This window comes from Microtus oregoni, unplaced genomic scaffold (genome assembly GCF_018167655.1).
Source record: "Microtus oregoni isolate MIOR12 unplaced genomic scaffold, Mior012 000036F_ref0000092, whole genome shotgun sequence".
Taxonomy (NCBI): domain Eukaryota; kingdom Metazoa; phylum Chordata; class Mammalia; order Rodentia; family Cricetidae; genus Microtus; species Microtus oregoni.
Genome location: NW_024543095.1, coordinates 2,030,279 through 2,054,726, shown reverse-complemented (window position 1 = coordinate 2,054,726; position 24,448 = coordinate 2,030,279). Strand labels below are relative to the sequence as shown.

Here is a 24,448-nt window from a genome sequence, read left to right as displayed (position 1 = left end):
CCTGTGGAATTTAACCACTTGCTTTCTTCCTGATTCTAGCACTTCTTTTCAAAGGCCTTCATGTATATGGTCTCATGGCTCAAAGGGCTGGAAACCCCAGGAGATAGTTTCCTCCTTAACAAAGAAAGCCCAGAAACAGAGCTGTATTCACCAGTGAAACTCTAGTTCCAGTCTCTTGATCCCTTTGCCAAGGCCTCCTTTCTGAGGATAATTCCTGCTGAACCCCATGTAAGTCTAAAGGCTGTCTACCTATCTTGTTAAAATTATCTGAGTTGGAAACAGGATAACAGAGTCAAGTTATGGGGGTGGTTTGGACCAATTCAATGTAGACTTACATTAGGTAACTCCAAAACTCCCCTCGTAGATGTTCTTGGATTTGAGAACCCAGTGAGGCCACCCTGGTTGTTGGTTTCTTTCTTTTTCTCAATAAAATCCTGAATGACTGTCTGGATGTTAAAACATTTATAGCTGTACAAAGAAGCATATGACTCCATCTAATAAGTGCCTGTCAATCATCAACTTCTCTAATTGCCATATGGATAAAGAGGTGGGGATTGTGACGTGTTACTGGAAGATGGAGACTATATGGAGGAACCCAGGCCTGAGAGGCAAACTCGGAAACATCATCACGATGCCTCCCCATGGATAGCATCACCCTTGTACTTCAGAACTCTGGGCAGCTGTTTCCTTCATGTTTATCCCCACAAGGAAAACCCAACTAGCATTGAACCATTGCACGCTCTGTCTGATTTCTTTCCCTGTCCATCCAGGCAGAAGAGGTCACCATGAGGCCCAGTAGTGAGACTTCTAGGCAGCCTTGTTCCTCTATACCATGGGCCCTCTGCAAAAGAAGTGGAGGGACTAATCCTTCCTCTTATGTAGGTATTTCTTCCCTACCATCATTGCTCCTCTGCCTCCACAGGAAGGAAACTGAGGCTCAGAGAGAGGGTCCATGGCTTTCTCCATCCGGTTCTAGAGGCAAGCATAGGTTTCAGGGTGTCTCTGACCCTCAGTCCAGATCTCCCGAGTCCTCCGAAGGGTGAGATACTGAGATTGCCTGAGGACCACTAGGGCAAATGGTATCATTTTTAGGATTGGTTTTTTACCAATAAATAATCAATAACCCATTGTCCTGCACTGCAGGCAATAACTAATGAGGGGTTTGCCTCTGGGACCAGAGATGGAGAGGAGGGAGCACAGTGGAGATGCTCCTTGGTCACATGGGCTTCCTAGTCTACAGAACAAGGCTGCACGACCACCACTGAGCACTCCATACGTGGTAGCCTGTGACTTCCCAAGGAAATCTGGAGAGGCCACACACCAAGTAGTTGCGTGTCTTGAAGGTTTTCAGGACTCCTTCCTGTCTTCAATCTGTCTGACCATGACAGCTGTTGCGTGCATTCAATTGGTCCTTTGACCCTTTCTGGGCTTCCAACAAATACCCTGAGCTTTTGCTGGATCACATGTTGGCAGGAGTTGGCAGCTGACTGAGAACTGGGCCCTGACACAGAATGGGAAGGGGTGGGGGGGGATAAGAGCAGAAAGGCACAGATGGGAGGGGCAGGAGGTACCCTCCCTGCAGCTCAAGGGTGAGGTGAGTCCCCTCCCCCATCTTCATCCACGAGGGGCCCAAGGCACAGAGGAAGAGAAGGAAAAGGGTAGTCACAGCACAGACGGGGAAGATGGGGGGGGGGGGGACAAAAAACAACCACCACAGGCTCTTTGATCTTAATTCATTTTATTCTACAAAATGCTACTCAATGGAAAGTGGGAAAGCTAACAACAACAACAACGAGAACATAAAACCGAAATACACCCCAAGGGAAAATAAGTTTTAATATGTTCTTTCCTCCATAGCAGCAAGCTTCTCCCGACAAGCTTTTCTTAGTGCAAATACTGTAGGCTTGTGTCACGTACAGCACACAGAACAACACAACACGCACCACCAGAGATGCTTCCGAGCAGGGATACTCCTCAATTTTGAAAACTATACAAAGATTTTTGAGCATACGGTCCTGCCTGGAGAGTTTGACTAGAGAGGGCCCTCCATTAGGGCTGTTTCACCGTTACTTTAAAAATAGGGGACAAAAGGTGCCCAGAAAGGTCATTAGAACCCCCACGGCGCCCTAAAACCTTGTACAGCTCATTTGCCTCCAGGGTCGAAGAGCAGACTTCACTTCACGTCATCGACATATCCCAAACACAGATACACAGAGCTTGAGTTTCCACTACATACCAAAATACGATATATACACCTCCCACTGCAAAAGGAACCCTGATACCTAGTCTTTATACAGTTGAATATTTTCTCCCTCAAAATCAAGTAACCACGAAGTAAAATAAATGGAATATTTTTTTTAATCATACAGAGAAAGTTAAGTTTTGAGAGACAGGGCCAGGGTCTTTCATTGTGTTCTCGTACAATGTTAGTTAAGATTTCTTAGCAGCCGCTGTCCCCAGAGGAATGACAATCAATCTTTAAAAACAGAACCTTGGAATACAGTTTATACAGCACAAGTCCACAAGTCACTTTAGAAACAAACAAACAAAATAAAGCATCATTATTCTAAGTTAGAAAAAAAGGAGTGGGGGGGGCTGAGTACTTTAATGCTATCTGTTTCTATTCAGGCTTAGAACAACACAAAGAAGATGTAAACATTTAAAATAAATAATAAAATAAATGTCAATTTCTTCTCCCCTTTCCCTTCCCATACCCCCTGTGAAACTTTGACCCAGCTCTTCCTGAACATGTCAGCACTGGACAAAGACCAACATTTCGTGAGGCGTGGTCAGGCCAAAACACTAGAAGCATGAGAAGACACCAACTTAGCAATGGGACACTTGTTTTCCTTCTTTAAAAAAACAACAACAACAAAGCTGCAGGAGGATACAAGCACACACTCACACGCGTGGGAATATGAATGCAAACACACGCACACACAAACAAGCACACACGAGCCCCACCCCAGTCAATAAATAGTGAGATGCTGGCTTAAAGATGGATGCCAGGATGACTCAAGCAGAATGTGGCAAGACCCCTTTACTTACGTGTAAAGAAGAAAGCCATACACACGACATAGCCTATTGGTCCACAAATTCTATGAGAACTCAGGTTGCCCCTTCAGTCACCTGAGGAGCACAGGCCAGGTGGGAGGAGCCTGACGGGGGAGGAGCCTGGGGTGGGCAGATGCTGCTGGGGTTGGGGATGAGTATCTGAGAACCACCAGACTAAAGGCAACTCCCACCTGAGGTCTTTGAAGAAAGCCCTCTCACCTCCAAGTGTTTCTGTTTAGCCATTACTTGGGACTTCTTCTAGGAGACAGCCCCTTAGTTCCATCTTAAAAGAGGATAAATATAAAAGTGCCTCTTAGTGCCTGGACCACAGTGGGTGCTCATTCCTTTCCTCCCTAAAAAGGCCACATGAATACCTGCTCAGGGAAGGAAGTCTCAGTGGAAGGTAAACGGTGACACCTCAAGGAACATTTTTGCTCTCTCGGGAAAATTGGGAGAAACGAATCTGGATGCTTCACACAGCCTGTCCCTCTTCCGCACTCGGAGAGAAGGGGAAGCAGACTCGGGGTCTCTCTCCCCCAAGGAAACCAGTTGCTTGCTGTTGGCTCCCCTCACTGGGGCCACTCTCTTTCCTGTGCCAGGGCTGTCCCTAGACAGCCAGCTGGAGGGAGGGCTGTTCTCGCAGAGGCTGGGTGGCCATGAGGACTGTGTTTCATGCTAGCTGATTAAGGAGGGCCTGCCCTATGCCAACCCAGAGCTGCTTACAGTCCAGCCCAAGTTCACGTCAGCTGAGGACACACATGAGGAGATGGGACACCTTGTCTGAACTCAAGCACCCTTCCCCGACCCCTGCTCCCTGAACTGGAGACAGGACAGCAAGCCAGGCGCCTGACTCGAGCACAGGCGTATGTGTGAGTGACATGTACGGGAAGGGGCTTGACAGCGAGTCAGAAGGAAGCCAACTGAGGCTCCTCCCACAGTTTGGGTGTGAACATCCAACTATCCCCTCAAAATCTGTCTTTGGAAAGCCATGGAGTCTGTAGGATGGAGCAAGCAGGTCAGGAGGGAAAATGCCTCAGAGGTCTGAGGCCCAGGTTAGTTGGCTGTGCCTTCTGGTCCTGATGCCAACACAGCTTGCAATCTTAAGTGAGAGCCAGACTCGGGGAGGGGGGTCTCAGGAGTGTCCAACTGGGGCACCAAGTCACGGGGCCTGTGACCAGGGTTGATATCCATGCTATAGAGATGGAGCAGAAAGGGGCTTTAGGAAATAAGAGTGTAAAAGCAGGTTTGCTTCAGAAATGCCCATGGGCACGAGGAGGGAGAGAGCTCCCGCTTGGCTTGAGATGATAGATGTTTCTCAACTGAGGTCACCCCCGGGTATTTACCCAGCTCTAGCTACTCCTGGCCATCTCCTGTTTCTAGGAGGAGTCTAAGGTCAGGAAGCCATCTTCTCCAGCGGCTCTGGGAAACCAGACTGGCAGAGTTAGAGCCAGGATGTACGGGACAGAGCATATGGAAATTACTCCGAACATCTCCCTCTCTAGCCAGCCAATCCCTGCCCCCGTCTCTTTCAGCTCTTTGCAGGTTTCCCACACGGCTCCTGGATCCTGTGTATTCTGCATGCATGTCAGTAGGTCATGGGATTAAATCATGGCCGGCGCATGTGAACTCGGGTTGAGAAAGGCCTTTGTCTGTGAAGAACTATGAAGTTGTCTCTGTCCTCTCAAAACTCAGATTTTTCACCACTGGGCTTGGTTCAAGTAACATGGCTTTAGATAAGATCTTTAGAGTGGAAACACTAGGTCAGAGCATTAGCGCTAGAGACCAGTTCTAACCGGACTCCACTTCCCATACCTGTATAAGCATGCAGTAGGGAGACAGCGATGGGATGCGGGGGCAGGAGTATGCCTTTGCTGGAGGCCAGGACAGCCAGGAGAAGCATAGCTCTTCTGGCAGTGCGAAGGAACACATGCTAGCTTAGCTAGAATCGGCAGAGACACCCCAAGCCCTAGCAAGACTGGCTCAGACCAGTGACTCCCAACTGGCCTACAGGGTCAGGAGGTCACTCTGGAGTGGGCCACAGAAATATCAAAGGAAAAGCATTCATTCATCAATGGCAGGGACCACTGAGAGCAGGGGAGGGGGTATTCCCACACCTTGCTGATAGGAGAGCAGCCAGGAAAGGCTAGGGACATGGGGGCTGCTTCTGCAGACAAAAACCACAGCCCCACACATCACCCCAGCTACTCTACCTGGGGTTGGAAGAGAAGCCATTAGGTCAAAATTGGGGGAGGGTCAAGGCCCACACTCATTCAATATCTCTGGGTGGCGTCACCCTGAGAGCTGGGGAAGGGCAGGACCCAGCCGGGCTTTGGAGTGGTGTGTTGTTCTGAGGAAGGGGTACCTCCTTGGTCTGGAGAGAAGGGTCCAGCGCAGAATGGCGAGGCAGTAATTACAGGAGACGCTCTGCCCAAGACGTCAGGTAAGGGAAGCTCACTAGGACAGCCACGTGGCTTTGTTGGCACTAATCCTGGCTTGGTAATTAGGCGTTTGGCAAACCCAACCTGTGTCCCGGTTGTCAGCACTCACACCCTGTCTTCTGGCCAGGCCGATCCTCCAAGAGGCGGACATCTCTCTCCAAGGCTGGGGAGGAAAGGTCCTTGGTGTAGCCCGGTGGTGACCGCCGCACCTGTAGAACTCAGGGAGCCCGCTGGTGGTCTGAGCCGGCAGTGCGCTGGGGTGTGTGGGGAGGGAAGGTTCAATAATATTGCACTTTGACTGTCCCTTCGGGACATGTCCGCCCCAGCGGAAGAGACACCTGCTCCCCCAGCTCCGGAAATAAAAGCGCTTTAATATCCAGACCACCCAGATGAAATGTCACGGCAAATCTCATAAAAACCCAGAGGGAATGGAACTGATACTGGGGGGGGGGGGGGGGGGAAGGAGGGGAAACCGAAAGGCACTGAGCATGCTTGGTGGGGCAGGAAAGGACACCATCACTCCAGAGACAACAGCATAACAAAGGGACAGGAACCATCCGGGCCAGCTCCAGGTGCTTCAGAAGCAGGAGAGATGTCGGAGTCCACCAAACCAAGTTCTCCTCAGCTTCTCAAGAAAGAGGATTTGCTTGCAAGATGAATGGGGGAAGGGGGGGGGAGGGGTCCCAGGGCTTCTAAGAGATCAACCAGTGCCTCACCACTAAGTCCCATTGGGTCCCCAGAGCCAAGGTCCCCCTATTGCCCTCATGACCCTGGAGCGCTTAAAGGTACTGGTCCCCGGGAAAGGTGACAATGATGACGACTCCTCCAGAGCTGGCCAGAGGAGCACAGGGTTACAGGGCCAGCAATGTGGGGGAGTTCAAGGAGTCTGAGGACTGGTCCCCACTGCTACTGCTTCTGCGGTGAGCCTTGGAGCAGGACTCCGAGGGTGACGCAGGTGACTCCTGTTCCAGGACACTGGGGTAGGTGAAGACAAGGTTTGAGGTGCCTGGAGTGATGGCAGGTGTGGAGGTCACCACGATGGGAGTGTGCAGAGGCTCTTCCCCATAGAAACCACCCCCAGCAATGCTGATGGGCTTGATGACAGAGCGCTGGGTCTTGTCCATCCCTACCACTGAGGAAGAGGGGCTGTCCTCTTCGAGCGGTTCCTGCTTCACCACCACAGCGCCCGCACCACGCATGGGCTGCAGCCCGGAGGTCGGGGGCGACCGGCGCTCCTCGGGGCTGATTTTGCACACGGGGCCGTGGGCCACCAACATGAACTCCAGCTTTTCCTTCTCCTTCTGTAGCTCAGCAATCTCTTTCTGCAGACCAGACTTCTCCTCCTCCAGCTCCTCTGTCTCCTGTGAGGGGAGAGAAGGGTGTGAGGGACAGGAGCCTACGGGCTGACCTGAGGGATCCACGGTGTCCTCAGGTGACCTACCACAAGCGTCTCACACACCTAACTGGGCGTGAGTCACACGGAGGCTCACAGTCCCTTTTATTTCTGAAGGAGGAAAGTCGGCTTGTGGGGCAGGCGAGCTAACCTCTGGAGCCGCTGCTGCAATTGAGCACTTACTACTCCACTGAATAATGCACTCCACCTTCCAGGAGTTTCTGAAAGCAGACTTATCATTGACCCATTTTGAAGATGAGGAAACTGAGGCCCTGTGAAGTTATAGAGAAACTCATCTGCCCGGAGTTATAGAGCTAGCGGGGAGGGTTGGCCAGATTTGAATCCCAGTGCATCTGACTCGAGTTTGCATGCTAGCTAGCACTGAACCCTCAGGATGCCAGTGCTGCCTTTGGGTCCCCCAATGGGTTAGAGTGAGTGGGTTACTCACAGAGAAGAGGGCACTCTGCTCACTCCTCCTCTACCATTCCAGCCCACTAGTGGACACAGATGCTGGGCTGGACGCTTCATGAGCATGGACTCTCATGTGCAATCCTGCGCCCTCAGTACTGGAACAAACAGCACACGGCTTACAATACACGCTCACTTGATCCCTGCTGGCTCCTCCCTCCTTTCCTACTCCAGTTTCTGAAGCCCACGTCCCTAGAGACACCAAGGGACACATTTAGTTCCACTGAGTGCCCACTAGAGGGGCACCTGACAGCTGGTAAGAGCCGTGAGGGTGCCAAAATGACCTGTGTAAGCCTCCACTTCCCTCCTTCAAACGCAGCCAGACACACACAGCTGTGGACTGGAGTAGCTGGGGAGCAGAGAGGCCTGCGTCACCAGTCCCCTCCCACTTTTTCTCTCCCACAGATTCCCATTCACAAATGAAGAGATCCGGGCAAGAGCTCTATTAAGCACAGAGCAATGTATTCCGGAGCGAAAACAAGAAGTTTCCGTCTGTCTCAAGGGTCTGACGAACGTCAGAGGCTTCCTGTGGAGGATGTGGCTCAGGGGCTGGGTAGCTGGGTCAGGACGTGGGGGAGGCAGAGAAGCGGGGTGTGAGACTTCTGGGAAGAGGGGAGGAAAGTAGGGAGGTCTCAGAGGAGTCCTGCTCTGGGCAGGTGGTGAGGGATGCCCTGGGGAGTCACTGAAAGGCATGGTTCCTTGGAAGGCTCTGTTGAGGGCGCTTCCCGTGGTGGGCTGATCATTCCCTGGTCTGCCTCATCCGGGAAGGAAAATGTCTACTCCCATGCCCACTCTGACACCCCCACAAGCCATGAGTACAGGCTTTGTGGCTTTCGCCAAGTACATATTCTAGTGAATGTGCCCAAAGGAAACCATTTAAAGCAGATACATTGTACCTGGAAGGATTAAATAGATTCTAAATCTCGCTACTAGTGAGTCACCGTGTGAGGACCAAGGACAAACTCTTCAGCTCATCTGCTCTCTCTGAGAGCATTGTGTCCCAGGGAGTCAGCACTGGCTTGGGAGCTCCTCTACCAGATGTCCTGTCCTTCCTTTAGGACCAGACACAGAAGGAAGTTACAGGACATTGGTAAGGCCAAGCTTAGAAGAGGGAGGGTCAGGACCATAGGTCCCCCGGGTCTGGGCAGTTAGGGAGCATAGGAAAGTGACTCACAAGGACAGAATAGAGCTCTCAGCTCGCCGTAGAGGTGGGAAACCTCCTTGCCTGCCAATGAAGGCTAGGCAGAAGCTCCAAAGAAATATAACTAAACTGACATGTGACCTGTCTGCATGAGGATGCTTGCTCCCACCCCACTCAAACCAACTGTGGTGCTTCAGCCAGGCTGGGCCACCTTTGCTGGTTTTGGGTGTGGGGGCAACTGGAACCCCAAGAAGGAGGCATGGAGAGACCGCTATCCATACGCCCAAGCTCACTGGAACTGTCAACCCTTACCCAGAAGCCCCAGGGGATCTGAGAACAGAGTGCACTCAAGTGCTGAGTGAGAAAGCACACTGGCCCAAAAAGGTGGTCCTGCCTCTCTCCAGACCCACACAGACGGCAGAGGCCGATTCGCATAGATCCATTCTCCTGACTTTCACCCCTCATTTAGCATTAATGTTGACCCACGTGCTCAAAAGAAAGGGTGTCCCGTCTCTCCTGACTCGTCGGTTTGACACTTAGTAGGATGGGACTGAAAAGGCAGGAGCCCTGCAGCCCACAGTCCACCCGGGGCAACCCCGCGCCACACAGGGCTCCTCACCGCTTGCAGCTTCTCTGTCAGCTCCCGGCGACGGTTCCGACACTTGGCTGCAGCCAGCTTGTTCCTCTCCCGCCGGATTCGACGCTTCTCCTCTTCTTCAGGAGACAGCTAGAGAGGCCAAGGTGAAGAGTCATGATCAGAATGGTGGGGAGGGTTTGCGGCAGTTTTAAAAAGCCGTATGGTAAGACCTACAACCTGCCCTTTGAGAAGGGGGGCGGGAAGAGACAAGTAGGCAGGCTGCATGGCTGCTGGAGGGAGCTTTTGGTGGATCTGCCCTGCAAGGGGACGCTACACATTTAAAGGGACAGCAGAACAAGAGTAGGTAAGGAACTCAGGGGCACTGCACCAGGGCAGGATTAGTCTGTCAGCTCTGATTCGAAGCCTGGGCTAAGGAAGAGTCCCCTCCAGCAAGCTGGGCCTGGCCCCACCTGCTTCGGCTGCTTCCTCCAAAGCCTAGCTAATTACCCCTCACCACCCACCTTTGATTATGTAGAGTCTCCACAAAGGTGAGACCCACCCATGGGGGTTTGTACGGATACACTGTCATTAATGGAGAGGCCATGGGTACCACTCTATTTCCAACCCTCTGCCAACTTGAGTGAGGAGCTCCCTGAGGACTCCTTGGGAGTCTGCCTCAGTGCTAGGCTGGGCAAGAGAAAAAGCAGCCTAGACACATAAGTCCCACCAACCAGTCTTTCCGCTTATTTGACAGTGGCTGTCTATTATTATGGGACATAATTTCAGGAGTTGGGGTTGTGAACTAAAGTAAACCCCCCTGCAAAGAGATCAGGAATTAGCTCCTTCTGGCAAACCAGCCAGAGACTCTTAACTCTGTCCACACACACTGCCAGGGAGAGGGCCACAGGCCAAAGTACAGCTCAGGGGAAAGGGAAGGCCTTCCCATTTAGCTACCAGACAGATGTATGTCTACTGTGTGCCTATGTTTTGCTAGGGGCTTCAAAGAATCTAAGCATGACTTGACCGGAGTCCTGCCTTTAAGGGACACCTGGGGAAAAGCTGAAGCTACCCCAGAGAGAGATGCTACCCCACTACAGACGCACCATGAGGAACAAGTCATCTGTGGTAGCTGGGCCCAGGTCAGGACCCCAGGAAGCTCCGTCCCACCCTGGCAGTCCGTGGCTGAAAAGTCTTGAGCAGCCAAGAAAGGCCTCAAAGTGGATAAGTCTATTCCAGACACACAGAGATGACCCTACGGGAGGTCACAAGACCACTCAGCCAAGACCTACTCCCAAACCTGTCTTGGGTCCAAGTCTTACAAAGTTAGTTACCAAGAAAGCCTGTGGTCTTGTGGCAGTCCTGGGCTGAGGTTACTTAACAGGCCCCTGGACTCCACTGAAGGCTCAGCACCACCACCACCCCCGCCCCCTTTACTACTAAGGGAATAAAAAAAAAAAAAAAACAAAAAAACACCTAAGCAGGCCTTCCTCCTACCAAGGTAACGTTTAGCCTTAGAAGTCTCTCCCTGTCTGGGGAGGTGTGGGGCAACTGTGGGTACTGTCGCCATAGGAAATGTTCTGGGGTGGTGAGATCAACGTGGTTACAGCTTGAGTGTTGTTAACATCACCAGGGACCCACCCACAAGCCACACACACCCTCCCCTCCCTTCTCCTCAGTCCCCACCCTGGGCTCAAAGGAGCCTCTGGGCAGGCTCTGGGGGAGGCCAGGAGGCCAAGCTGACTCCTGGGACAAGCCTTGGGGTAGAGAGGGAGGAGGGGGTGGAAATAAGCCACAGAGAAAGCACTAGAGCCAGGAACCCCAAGAGCCAAGGTTCTACCATGCAGCCGCCACAGAAAACAGTGTGATGTGGTTAGCAGTCCTCTGAGTTCCTGAGTGATTGGCTCTCTCCCTCCCTACCACAAGAGGAAGGATGTCTCCAGACAGCTGATCTTGAAGCACACCAAGGTGGTGTGGTGGCATCAAAAACACCCAACTGAAGGTCAAGGCGGTAGATCCCAGTCTCTGGGCAGGACCCTTCCTTCTAGATCTCATCTACGAGCTAGGTTCAGGGGGAAAATTCGGAGGCACCCTCCTCAAGTTCCCCCGGTGTAAACTTCTTTTTTTTTAAAAAAAATAATTTTTTTAAAAATTTATTTATTATGTATACAATATTCTGTCTGTGTGTACGTCTGCAGGCCAGAAGAGGGCACCAGACCTCATTACAGATGGTTGTGAGCCACCATGTGGTTGCTGGGAATTGAACTCAGGACCTTTGGAAGAGCAGGCAATGCTCTTAACCACTGAGCCATCTCTCCAGCCCGGGTGTAAACTTCTGAATGCAGTGTGAAGTAGGCCCAGTGGACAAAAAAATGTGGGACACGCCATGCTGCAATGCCAACCCACAAGAGACTGACTGCCACTTAACACTGCTTTTATATTTATATAGTTACATATATTATAGATTATATTTTTATATTTATATCCCGAAACAATCTGGCGATGAAGCTTTGCAACATGGATACAGCGTGGGGAGCTCAATTACAAAGAACAGTGTGGTCACCACTACAATACCTGTAACCTGTGACTACTGGAATCCCCCAGAAGGGGCCACTAGCTCCCCAAACGCATGCAACTGTCCCTCAGTGTCTACAACACACAGCCCTCCGAGAGCTCTGTACTGTGGTCCCAATGTTAACACCTATCGGCCATGAAGTCTTTTGTTTTCAGATGAACACAGTTCCAGGGGAAGCTCCCAGGTCCCTGGGGTGGGGGCCCTGTAACTCAAGGCACTCTTGGGACTACTGGCTCTGGGTCCATCACTACTCCCTGTTAAAGGTGCTAGGATATGGTGGACCATGGGGACCCTTGGAAATCCTGGGGTAGAAAAAGGCAGGAGCTGGAGTAAAGGCTCCCACGGTTAACAAGGCTTTATCAGATTCACATTTCATCTGAAAAGGAACACACACTGCTGAAGGGCTCCCTTCTCTAGGTTCACAGTGGCACGGCCTCATAGGAGGGGCACCGTGATGGGAGACAGATGTTCGAAAGCCTGCATCCTTCCTTCCAAGTCAGTTCTCTTTCAAAGCTGAGCCTCCAGAGGAGGCAAAACAAGTGGAACCTGATGTGTGACCTCTATCTCCCCTGATAGCTGTACAGACTACTCGGGCCCAGGTCACAATACTTCCAGAACACACATTCCAGGAACCGGAAGAGGACGGCAGCTTTGATCTAAAGGTCTGGACACAAGGTGCTCATAGCCCTGTCCTATGGATCTCACCTAGTGGTTCCCACTCGGGACCAGGACAGGGCACTACTGTAGGAGCCATGACAGTTCACATTCACTGAGTTTATACTCACTAAGTGTTCCCCAACTCAAGAACTCCCCCAGGCGCCAGCGAGGGAGTGTTCGTGAGGCCCGCCCTCCCCCAGCTACCAACGTGGTTCTTCTCCGCTAGTTAGGGGCATACCTGCTCATCTCTCCTTCTGCGGCCCACGGTGGTACCAATGGTCTTGATCACGCCGGGCCTGGGGAGAGCCATGTGCCCAGGGACTGAAGCCAGGCCTGGCAGGGGGCTGTAGGGGTGTGAGCGTGGATAAGGGTTGGACATGGAGGTAATCACTGTGGGCTGAACCATCCACTGCAGGTCCTGGCTGGTGGTGATGGCGTTGATGGTCGGGATGAAGGCGCTGCCCGAGCCAGGCATATCTACCCGGAACTTCTAAAACAAGGAGAAAGACATGACACTGAGCCGAGAGATGACAGAATAGGACGGGCTGAGCCAGGTGGTGGTGGTGCACGCCTTTAATCCCAGCACTTGGGAGACAGAGGCAGGCGGATCTCTGGGAGTTCGAGGCCAGCCTGGTCTACAAGAGCTAGTTCGGGAGAGGCACCAAAGCTACAGAGAAACCTGTCTCAAAAAACAAAAAAAAAAAAAACAAAAAACAAACACACACACACACACACACACACACACGCACAAAACAAAACAAAAAAACACCCTACAGACTTCGGGGTTAAGGCTCAATGACAAGGTCAGAACCCAGGTGGGCTTCCCTGGACAAGTCCCACATAGACAAAAGTCAAGCCGATCTTACCCATCCCTGGTCTATATGTCAGACTTGTTCCCTGCCTGGAGTCCTGAAGACTCCGTTCGCAGGGGCTACGGGAGGATGCAGCCACATCCCAAGTGACTTACAAGACACACGTGAGGCTGAGCCACTCACAGTCACCCTGCAGCCCTCCAGGCTATCTACAGGATGTTTCGCCTTGGCCTCCAGGGGCCTCTGAGTCACCTACCAATTATTCCCCCAGGGTACTGGCTCAGGACACATTTCTTAAAGATTTACACAGCACTAGATCAAGAGAGATCACTACGAGAATATTGTGTCTGCTCTTTGTCACTTTCAAAGGAAGGTCACGATGATCCTATGTGCCTGGAAGATCAAGGTCAAGTCGAGAAGGTGAATCTTCAGCTGTTCTTTGGAGAGTCTATTATCAGGGGGTGGGACTGAAGCCCATGGATCTGACTTTGTAACCTGAACTCCTCCTGCTGTCTTCAACCCTGCTTCTTTGCCTTCTCTGGCATCTTGCTTGGGGCAGACACACTGTGTCTGTCACTACCATCGGCATATTCATCTACCTGGGCTCACAGACGTGTATGCAGGAAAACGTTGGTGCTGCCAGCTCAGAGGTTCAGGATCCAGAGGTCAGTGAGCTGCGGAAACGGTCTGTTTCAAACCCAACAAGACCAAGCATCAAAGCACCATACATCAGGCCCCTCAGCTACCGCATTGCTGTTAGGGTCAGAGCCCCGGCCCCACAGCCCTAACTAGCCAGGCTCCACACCCTTCGCCAGTAGGCCAAGTAAACAGTAATAGAGGAAAATAGAAAAGGGAGATTTAGTCAATGAGACCACATTAAGAGAAGGGGCACAGAGGCCCAATGACTCCCCAACCTGTCTACAGAGTCAGGACACAAGATTGAAGTTTAAATAGAGGGCAAGAGGCACGTAGCCTTAGTCAAGATGTGGTCCTGCCCTCATTACAGTCTCCAGGCTGTCCTGCGAGGTGCTCTGACAGGTTGTCATTCTGTGTAGAGACCCTTCCTGGGAGTCAACACAAATCCAGTTTCTTGGTAACCATTGTTTCAAGGGTCCGATGGCCAAAGGGAGGGGCACAAGTGTCTCTCTAGAACATCTTCCCTCCCGCCAGAATGGCTACAGCTGGCTCGAGCCTTCTCCAGGACAGCTCCTGAAAAGTAAGAGAGGCCAAAAGGCCCCTCCCATTTCCAGCATTTCAGGAGAAGGCTCTCTACAGACCCAGTCAAAAGCCCACCCTCAGATGATCTGCGTTCGCAAGAACATCTCACGGGAAAAATGACGCCAGTCATAATAGCTAGCACTTACACAACGCACAACACCATGCTAATGTCTTGCCTAGATTACCCCATTAATTCTCCCTCAGAGGTAAGTACCATATTATCTTCATCTCAGAGGCAGAAACAGGCTGAGAGACTCCAAGCCACTTATTTAAGGCCATATTGTTGCTAAGCAGTGGGGTCAGACTTCAAGCCCAGCTCAGAATGACTGAGACTTGTTGAACTATCTTGGTTGTTGAGGCGCCTCCACCACAGACATTTCTCTAGCCTTCTTTCTTCCTCAAAAGCCAGCCCTGCATGCTTGAGTCCACCCAGTGCCCTTCAGGCCCTTCAGGCCCCGCCTCTCACCAAGGAGGTCTAACAGATTGGTCCCACCCAAAAGGGAACCCTGCTATCATTTGCCCAGGCACTAGAGTAGCCCCCGACTGGTCTAGTTAAAGCAACCAAGCAACAAGCCACCTCTATTGTCTTTACCCCTGCTGATAATATCGCAAGTGTGAAAAGAAAGAGAAGCCTACAGACCCCCACACTGCACCTGGCCGAGCTGATCCTGCCACCACCTGACTCTAGGCCCTGTGGTAGAATGCCACTGCCTCACTTCCCAGATTGCTCCAGCGCATGAAGGTGTCCCTGCGCAATGGATTGTGGGATTTTATCAGGGAGGTGGCTCAGGACAATGGCTTCTGGTCAGTCTAGTCAGTTTCAGATTTATACTACTGAAGGCAAAGGGAAGTAGGGTTGGTTTTGGTTTTGAACCAGGAGTTGACCGAAGAGAAACAGGTATGCCAGGCTTGGTGGTTCAAGATTCTAAATGCCAGCTCTTCAAGAAAGTTGAAGCAGAAAAACAAAACAAAACAAAACAAACAAAAGATCCAAGGCCAGCTGGGCAATGGTGCACGCCCGTAACCCCAGCACTCAAGAGGTAGAGGCAGCCAGATCTCTGAGTTTGAGGCCAGCCTGGTCTACAGAGTGAGTTCCAGGATGACCAGGGCTGCACAGAGAAATCCTGTCTCGAAAAACTAACCCTCACCCTGCAAATAAGTAAGCTCTAAGGAAAGCCTGAGTTACAAAATGAATTCAAGGCCAACCTGGGCACCTCAGTGAGACCCTGTCTCAAAATAGAAAAAGGACTAGAGCATTTATCTAACACGAGGCCCCAGGTTCAGTTCCTAATACCATGGGCGGGGGGGGGGGGGCATTTCATGTGATCAGGTGTGTGGAAAGCAGGTTAGAATGTCTTGAAATGGACAAAGTGTGTGTCTGGAGCTGGATTATGAAAAGGTAGAGGTGTCATGAACAGTGGGCATGGCTAAGTGTGTGCAGGAGCACTGAGGTTCAGACAGTGAATTTTCTCTGGGCTACTGGGGGAGGCATAGAGACTTTGCTCGGTGTCCTGAGGTCCAGGTCTGAGGCCTGGTTTGAACATCTCTGTTCTGAGCCCATGCCTGAGGACCCAATCCTGGGACAAAAGCGAACATATTGATTCTGAACTTCCTGCATTGTTACCAGGATATAAGTCACAGCGACTGTAATCACAGGCTGCAAAGCAATCAAGGGGTTCTCAGCCCTGCCTAAGAATATTCCGAGGAGCTTGTAAAAAATCACCACCATCGGAGCATCGTCATTAGAGTCGGAAATAATTGGTCAGGGGTGGAGTTCAACTACAGGTACTTTTTCGAACTCCAAGGAGATTTTATTATAATACGCAATCAGGGCAGAAAAACATTGCCCCAAACAAATGGAAGGCAATACAAACCATTACCATCACCGCCACCATCGTCAGCATCACGTCACCCCCATAATGTAGGTCTGTGTACACTGCACAGGCTAGCTCTTGGGAGACTTGCCAGCTTCGACTTTTGGAAGCACCCAAATTTTGTATTCCATTTCTCTCCCCGCAAGACAGGTCCTCAGACAGAAGCAAAGCTGAAGCACCCAGTGTAAGGGCCTAATGTGACCACCTCGTTGGGGGCAGCTGTCGGTTCTTTTCAGGAAATTATCTAAGAAACATGCTCATTCCAAGGAACAACAGCAGGCCTGTTTTAGGCTCGGGGAAGGAAGCAGAAAACCCAAAGCCAGCTGGAAGACTGAGATTCCTTAGGGATGGGCAGGTGCCACCCAGCCCAGCCCTTCTCAGGCCCCCTAGTTCACACACACTCAGCTTCCCAGCAGACTCCAGCCAGATTCCGTGCAGTGATGGCTTGGTCTAGACAAAACAAGGCGGCAATAAAAACAAGGCAGGAGGTAATGACTGCCTCTGAATCGCATGCACACCTTGTTTCAGACAGAGGTAAAGCCATATGGATAACACACTGGCTCCAAACTGCAAGGAAAACAATGTCCTGTCCCCAGAGGGGACTGAGGCCCGATAAAGAAGGCTTTTGTCTCTAAAGGAGCCTCTTGGAGAGAGGCACAAAAGTTTCAATTAGCTCTGGCAGATGTTTTTGTCTCGACTCCCAACATGTTATTCAGAAAGTGACGCTGGGTAAGAAGGGGGAAATGGGCTTGAAGCCTGTGGTCTCAGAAGTCAGCCCGATATTCTCCTTTGCCAAAAGACCAAGTGTCCTTAAAGGGGGCTTGGAGTCATGGTTCCCAGTGAAGGAGTTCACACTGAAGAGAAAGAAACCAAGACAGATTTCCAGCCATAGGGATGCAAGCAACGCTGTGAGAGTGGCCGGGTACAGGCTGGTAGTGAGGGGATGGGTGGAAGGTGTAACCAGGGACCAAGTTCTTTTGGGGCTCTATAAGTTCCTGGAAAGTCCTTCCTTTGGGGACAGGACTGATGGAAGATGCTGGGTGGCTATATGGCATTCTCGCCTGGCAGAACACCCAAGTACTTAAAAAAAAAAAGTGTCTCCCTGTTAACTTGTGGATGAATGCCTATAAAAGGACAAACGGCCCCCACAGACCTCCTAGAGCTGAATCTAGCAAGGTCTGCCCTAAGGAGCCGGACAGCAACCACTTGGAGAGGGCAGCATGCAAAGAGAATATGAGCAAGCTGGCACCCCTGAGCTTCGTGCAGCGTCACTTATAGACAGTTTCTCCTCGGCTCAGGTTGGAGGAAACAAAAGAGAGGAAGAGGTCGGCAACAAACAAACAACAAAAACAGACAGAGCTGCCCTTCTAAGCCAGGGAGCCAAGGGGACGGACCGCACTCCACGGCTTGGATCTCCAGACCCTGCGCAAACCTACAAATCCTTACAAGCTTTGTCGTAGTCTTCGGGCACTGGGGACTTCTGTGTCACCCGGGAGCATTCCGTGCTTAGGGAGCAATGGGATGCTCAGTGCATACGAGTTAAGTCAATCAGAGATCAACTCAACAGGCCAGAGAACTGTCACAGCCCTTCCGCTGCCGACTTGGAGTAGACTTTTGGGACTTAACTTTGAACACCATCCCCAAAGGTGTAGATGGAGCCCCTTCCTGAGTCCTGAGGCAGACATGGTGTTTAGATAGAAGTCAAGCTTGGAGTTCCTGGCCAGTCCTTCTCTTTTGATCCTTATTGGTACCCCAGTCATGCAAGACAGGAACCTAGGGACCCTGTGACCTGCTCCATCAGTAAGGTAGACTTTCATCTAGGATAGAACTGGCCTTTCTCCTTTTCTACATCCTCAACATAGGACAAGGAAATCACAACACCCCAGAAGACTAGCTTTGGAGAGAGGAAGGGAAATGCCGAATGTTCTAGCCACACTTATTTATATCAACCTAATGAGGCCCAGCACCAACCAACATCAAGCAAGTGTTACGTTCACTGAACACAGGGTGCCTTCCAAAGCCTATGGTACAGCATCTACACTGGCCATCACCTTGACCTCTGACCTCTCTTCTCTGAGGAAATGCCATTTATGTCACGATGGAAATGGCTGCCAATAACTCACAATTTCCAGACTTTTCCACCATACAAACGTATCACAGGTTACTGCACCAGTCTCTTTACCAGCTCCACTTGAGAGAAGCAGTCCAGCCTGTGGTACCTCATGTCCACAGCGAAGGAAAGCAAAGAACAGAGAGAAAAGACAGGCAGAGGTGGCTGCGGAGCTGCTCCTAGATGTCCTGGATCCTTTGTTCTTTCTAGTAAAAGCCCCACACCTGAACACTGGAGGAACACTCAGGAACCTTTTCCTAATATCATTGATCCTCTACCCTCTGCAGCCAATAAGACCAGCGTTGGGCTCAGGCTGGCCTTGAACTCAGAGCTCTGCCTGCGAGATAGCTGCCATTTATCCATTCAGCAGATTCAGCAGTGAAACTATTTGTTTTTCCTTTCAACACACAAACCAAGCCGGGCGATGGTGGCGCAGGCCTTTAATCCCAGCACTCGGGAGGCAGAGGCAGGCGGATCTCTGTGAGTTCAAGACCACCCTGGTCTACAGAGCTAGTTCCAGGACAGGCTCCAAAGCCACAGAGAAACCCTGTCTCGAACCCCCCCCCCAAAAAAAACAAAAACAAAAAACAAACAAAAAAAACCCCACACAAACCAGAAAGTTGGCTTCCTTCATTCTCAACATCAGTATTTTTATTTCTATTTAACAAAGAAAAGGTGTCCAAGACATCAATAGCAGAGAGACCGTACCAGCAAGGGGACATTTTTGTGGGCTTTGAACTGGAGAGTTTGGAGACATGGAAGATTGAGACCAACATGACTTGGAGTCTCACTCTATGCTGGACCAGTCTGTCCACTTAGATTCTATACTAAGACTTAATTCCAAAGACCTTTCGGTACTTTTCAATATCAAATTCACCTTTCAAGGAAAGATGAGTTAGCAGAAAGAATTGTCTAAATACACTAAAAACAATTTTTTTTTTGGATTTTTCCAGACAGGGTTTCTCCATAGCTTTTGGGTCCTGTCCTGGAACTAGCTCTTGTAGACCAGGCTGGCCTCGAACTCACAGAGATCCGCCTGCCTCTGCCTTCCAAGTGCTGGGATTAAAGGCGTGCGCCACCACCGCCCGGCTTACTAAAAACAATTTTTAAAAAATTCCAAAAGAGCAGTTGTCCCAAAGCCTTTGAGTTCAGCAGCCTCAGTGCTCAATGAAGCGCACAGCCCCCAGGAGCAGCAAGGATGGAGCAGTGCGGACTGACTTCGACGGGTAGCTCTGTGTGTGTGCAGGAAGGCACACACTCAAACCGCCAAGATCTCAAATTGTATATTCACCTTGAATACTAAGACAGGCAGGAGTGCAATCATGGAAATGCGCTCTGGGTTTTGGGAAGGAAAATTCAGCCGCCACTCTCCGGCAGTTCATGGCTGCTATTTCACCCAACGGTGATGAAAAAGCCAAGCGCACGTCCGTCCATCCACCAGCAAGAATCGGCGGGACTGATACATTCCTGGGATAGCTCTCAGCTTGATCCTAATCTACAACATCTGGAATGTCCAGGAAAAACAAAAAGCAAAAAAGAGAAAAAGCAGAAGACCCTTAATTTGCATCTTCCACTCTCCCAGCATGAACCCACAAAATGCTTCAAGAAAATAACACTGTGGAGGGGCACCCTAGTGAACCCATTTCTCAACCAGGGGTCACTTAAAAAACAACAAAGCATCCTTTTCTTTAAAAAAAACTTCACTTTTAATTCAAGCTGTTTATAGTTAGCTATAGCTAAATACATGGCCCTTATTTGCATTAAATAAAATGAAAAATTCTAAGAATTTGGAAAACTAACCAAGTTTCACACCCTGAGACTGGAAAAATACATTCCCCAGGACCGCACTTCCAAAAATGTCCTGTAGGGGGCACTAGAGAGGTATGGTTGAGGCCGACTTGGGAAATCACAGTCATTTCTGGTAAAAGTTATTTGATGCAAGGAATGTCCCAGCCTGGTACAGTTGGCAAAGTTCACTCTGGGGAAGTGTGTGTGTGCGTGTGTCCGTGTGTGTGTGTGTGTGTGTCCTGTTGGGAGAATGTGGCAGAGGGGGAAAAAAAGCAGGTCTAATGTTCCTTGATTCCTAAAAAAAATATTGTCGACTTCCTCTCACAAGCCATCTAGAAACAGCAGTCTTGGAAAAGTTCTGTGTCTTGTTTTTGTTTTTCTCATGTAAAGGGGGCCTGGCTGATGAAAACAAGTTATGAAATGACCTCTGTTTGTGTAACTGGCTGGATTGCATAATGCCAGGGCCCTGAAACCGTAACAGCCAAGGAGCAAGGCAAGGCATATATCTGAAGGTGTTATCCCAGGAAAGCCAGGAGAAAGAAAACAACAACAAAGCCAGCTCCAGGAGGGAAAGGTATATACAACTATCCCCAAGAACATTAAATTGCCAGTGATTAACCTTTGAGATTGAGATTATAGCTGCAACAGGAACTACTTTACATGTTCCCAGTTCCTGCCATATACACAAGCAGAGGTTTGAACAAGGAGCTATACCTGCCTCCCACCCCACAAGTCAGTGGAACTCAGCGCTAAGACCAGTCGTTATGCGGGGGGGGGACATTTGGGACTGGTCAAACAGCACATTTATTTATGGGGGACAGAGAAACCACAAACAAGGAGACCAGGGTGGAAAATCATACCCACTTGCTCAAGAAAAACCCAGGAACATCTCACAATGATCAGTCCATCATAATGCCATAAAGGAGGAAGGCCCGGTCACTAACTGCCGGAAAAATTTCCCTATGAAGGTGGTTGAGAGAATAGGTGATTACAGACTTTATCTGGTATGTAATAAAGTTACCTTGAGCCCAGATCGGGGTGAGGTCCAAGCATAGACTTGGAAAGTAACAAAAGCTGAAGCCTATCATTGGGACCACAGAGTCAAAAGCCAGAGCAGGGAGGGAAAACCAATAGTGGGGACCAACCTCTGCTCCTTATCTCCCACCCCCCACATCAGCAAGGAGTGCCATGGTGAAACTTGGCCAAAGCGGCGTCACCTTGCTAATCCCTCTGGGTTGCTACTGAACAGAATGGGCACAGGAACCTGAGAATCCCATGCATTGGTGGTTGCTAATTGCAAAATCCGCATGTGTTACAGCATGCTAGAAATTAGCCAACAGCTGCTTTTTGCTTCGGTAATGAGGCCCCATTACACACTGCTGGACGGAGCTCTCTTCCTTCGTCCGAGCTTTGGTTTCCTGTCTGATTTGCTTCCAAAACAAGGAATTGCCTCTGCTCATATCCTGGGCTCAAAGCCCCAGTGACACAGATATTCAGCCCGGGCACTGATATCCGGTCAGACTTCCCATCCAGGCCCTGGAGGCTGAGGGAAGCGCCAGGTAGGGAGGTGGCACTGTGTCAGGTCACCGTCTCAATCCCATCTAGTGAAAGACACAGTGCAAAGACATAGTGCAAAGCTCCTATGCTGACTGGTGAAGGAGAGGGAGGTGGGGTGGGGTTATTGAATTGGAAAGTGTGTGTGTGTGGGGGGGGGACAGGTATAAATGACTCTGACTCATTGATGAATGACGTTTGGGGTTCAACACAAATCACCCCTGGGCTGGGATGCAAAAATAATCAATGACTTTTCAGAAAAGATTTAAAACTCATTACTTCAACAGTAAGGGTCCATTGACTGCCCCCTCCTTGCCCAGACCAGACTCTCTACAGTGGGTGCTTAGCGGGAACGGAACGGTTAGAGAGAATGCAAAGAAAAGCCATTTGGAGGGTTGGAGGGACTCACCAGACATGGGACACTACTTTAAGAGCGGTGCCCCTCTTTTTCAGATTACAAAGAAAGACATGTTTTTATTATATTTCTCAGCTCAGTCTATCTCTTCCTGGAAGTGCCCGCCACCCCCCCCCCCAAAATCGGGTTGACTGCTGGAGGCCAAAGCCAAGGCCATAACCATGAGAGTAACTCACACTGCCACCAACTTGGCTAGGAACTCCGGTGGGCTTCAGGCGGCAGAGGACCTTGTGAGTTCACGCGCTTCTCTCACAAGACAGCGTGTGTGCCGCTACACAAGTCAGGAACCGCGCCAGCACCCCCCCCCCACACACACACACACCAGTGCCTGTTTGGTACCTATAGACACGCAGATTACAGGCACAATCCCTCCAACGGAAACCAGTCTGCCTGCTTTACAAAGTTGTTTTTCTACTTCTGAAACCAAGGGATGTCTCTTTCTCCCGCTTCTCTCTGCCAACTTCTTTGCCCCAGGTACCCCCGAGCCCCTCAAGGTTCTGCTCTCCGGACAGTACAGGCTCCTACCCAACCCTCACCGGAAGCTGGGGGGGGGGGGCACAAGAGGTGTCAAGAGCCAATCAAAGCCAGCTTCTTCCTTCCTGACCTTCGCACCTGATTCCCAGAGGCAACCCTAGCCCTCCCTCCGGATCATTAGAAGGAGCCCAACCGTATTTCTGAGTTCCCAACCCTTTTCAGAAAATAGCTGAGACTGAAGAAAAACTGAAGAAGGGCTAAACGGCCTTCGTTATAGGGCCTTTGACGGTTGGGAGGGGCTTTGGGAGTGCAAAGATTTCCTAGCCTATCCACCACCGAGAAAGGGGAAGGAGGGAAGGGAGGGGAGAGAGCTCGGAAGGAGGCAACAGGCTTCCAAGAGGGGACCTGCAATTCCAGAAGCTTTTCTGAAAAATAAAGTAAGAGGAGGGGGGGGGGTATGCGGAGGGATGTTATTGACTCTTCAAGCCCACTCTCCCCTTGTTTAAAATAAAAAGTGGTGGGGTGGGTGGGGCAGAACAAAACCCCACAACTTAACAACGAGGCCCCTAACTATTTTTCTAGCCAAGAAATGGTAAAGTCGGAGGTTGGGGGTGCAGGCAGTGGGAGAGAAAAGTCTGCCTGAGCCGCCAGGTGCACCCGGGCCCTCACGTACCTGCTGACCGCCGCCACCACTGGAGTAGGACTCGGCGTGCGCAGGAGAGCCGCTGCTGCCCCGGGACGAGGTGTCAAAGTTCCCGGGATAATCCTGGTACATGATCCGCGGTGGGGGCCGGTGAGGAAACAGGGTGGTTTTCTTCCCCGCCCTCGCCGCGGCCGCGCACAGTCTGCTGCGCGCTCGCTGGTCCACTGGCCCCGCGGAGGACTGGGCTCTTCGCTCCGGGGCTGTCCCCCAACCGAGGCAGACAGGGAGGCGGCGACACTCGGGAAGTGACCCCCGATCGCCGCGCACCGCACTTCGTTTCTGCTCTGCAAGCTCCGCGGAACCGGTTGTCCACCGGGTCCCTCCCTCTAAAAAGTCGGCGCGTCCCTCGGTCCCTCCCCTGCGCGCGCCCTTCCGCCCCCGCACGCAGCCGGAGCTCCGCCGGGACCCACGGGCAGGAGAAAAATGTGCAACGCAAAAAGACTAGGAGCCCAGCGGGTGTCGCTTGGCAGCTCTGGGGGGACTCTCTTCCCAATCTCACCAGGGCGCCAAAAAAACGAGAAAAAGAAAAGCTGCCGGTTGGAAGAAACTTCTGTTTCCTCCTTTTAGAAAAGGAGCCCGAGAATAAACTTCCTGTGGCCAACTCGCCGCCTGAGTTTCCCGGCGACACGGACACTTGACTTAGGACAAGGCAGCGAGCGCTGGTCCAGCAGCCCTGATCGCGCCGGCGGGACAGTGCCCGTGGGGTTCCAGGCTGAGCGGTGCTGAGAGGGACGTGGCTCCGCGCCGCAGTGACCTGCACCCCGTGTCCGCTCCGGGACCGGCCGGCCTCGCGCGTCTCTCCTCGCTTCGCCCTCCCTCTCTCCCCCTTTCTCTCGCTCGCTCGCTCGCTCGCTCTGTCCCTGCCGAGCGCCGCTCGCTGTCTCGCTCTGAGCCCCTGCGCTCTGCCCGAGATGAGTCACTACAATGGCACGAGTTCAACTCCACACTCTTTATTCTCCAGCCCCACACCATGTGGATCGACTCACGTCAACTCCAGACTCCACCTTGCTGGGAGGAGCGCTCGAGGCGGCGGGGGAGGAGGCCGGGACGAGGAGGAGGAAGAGGCGCAGGAGGGGAGGAGGCGGGCGCCTCGCTCCCCTCCCGGCTCTGCTCGCGGTGGTGCTGACGCCAGCCACACACCCCGCGCAAGGAAGGCGGGCGATGGTGCGGGTGGGAACGCGCGGCCCTCGCACTAGGTGG

At 51.4% G+C, this 24,448-nt stretch overlaps 1 protein-coding gene across 2 annotated transcripts; it reads right to left on the bottom strand.

The window, feature by feature from the left end:
- Positions 1-1,721: 1,721 nt before the first annotated feature.
- Positions 1,722-24,158, bottom strand: Fosl2 (FOS like 2, AP-1 transcription factor subunit). Of its 2 annotated transcripts, XM_041631121.1 has the most exons (5): positions 23,219-24,158; positions 12,539-12,790; positions 9,114-9,221; positions 6,623-6,853; positions 1,722-6,498 (listed from the first exon to the last, which is right to left on the bottom strand). In XM_041631121.1, the coding sequence occupies exons 1-5, from the start codon at positions 23,318-23,320 to the stop codon at positions 6,370-6,372; spliced, it is 822 nt and encodes a 273-aa protein (XP_041487055.1). In that variant the 5' UTR covers positions 23,321-24,158; the 3' UTR covers positions 1,722-6,369. The 2 variants fall into 2 exon arrangements, with proteins under 2 accessions (XP_041487055.1, XP_041487054.1); XM_041631120.1 differs by having other exon boundaries at positions 1,722-6,853.
- Positions 24,159-24,448: the final 290 nt, after the last annotated feature.

Bases quoted from the DNA above. Each gene is read 5' to 3' on its own strand.
- Fosl2 (XM_041631120.1), bottom strand. From the start codon at position 23,320: ATGTACCAGGATTATCCCGGGAACTTTGACACCTCGTCCCGGGGCAGC. The intron at 9,222-12,538 runs GTATGCCCCTAA...TGGCCTCTCTAG, and splicing joins GCAGAAGGAGAGATGAGCAG to CTGTCTCCTGAAGAAGAGGA. The intron at 6,854-9,113 runs GTGAGGAGCCCT...CTCCCCTCACAG, and splicing joins TGACAGAGAAGCTGCAAGCG to GAGACAGAGGAGCTGGAGGA.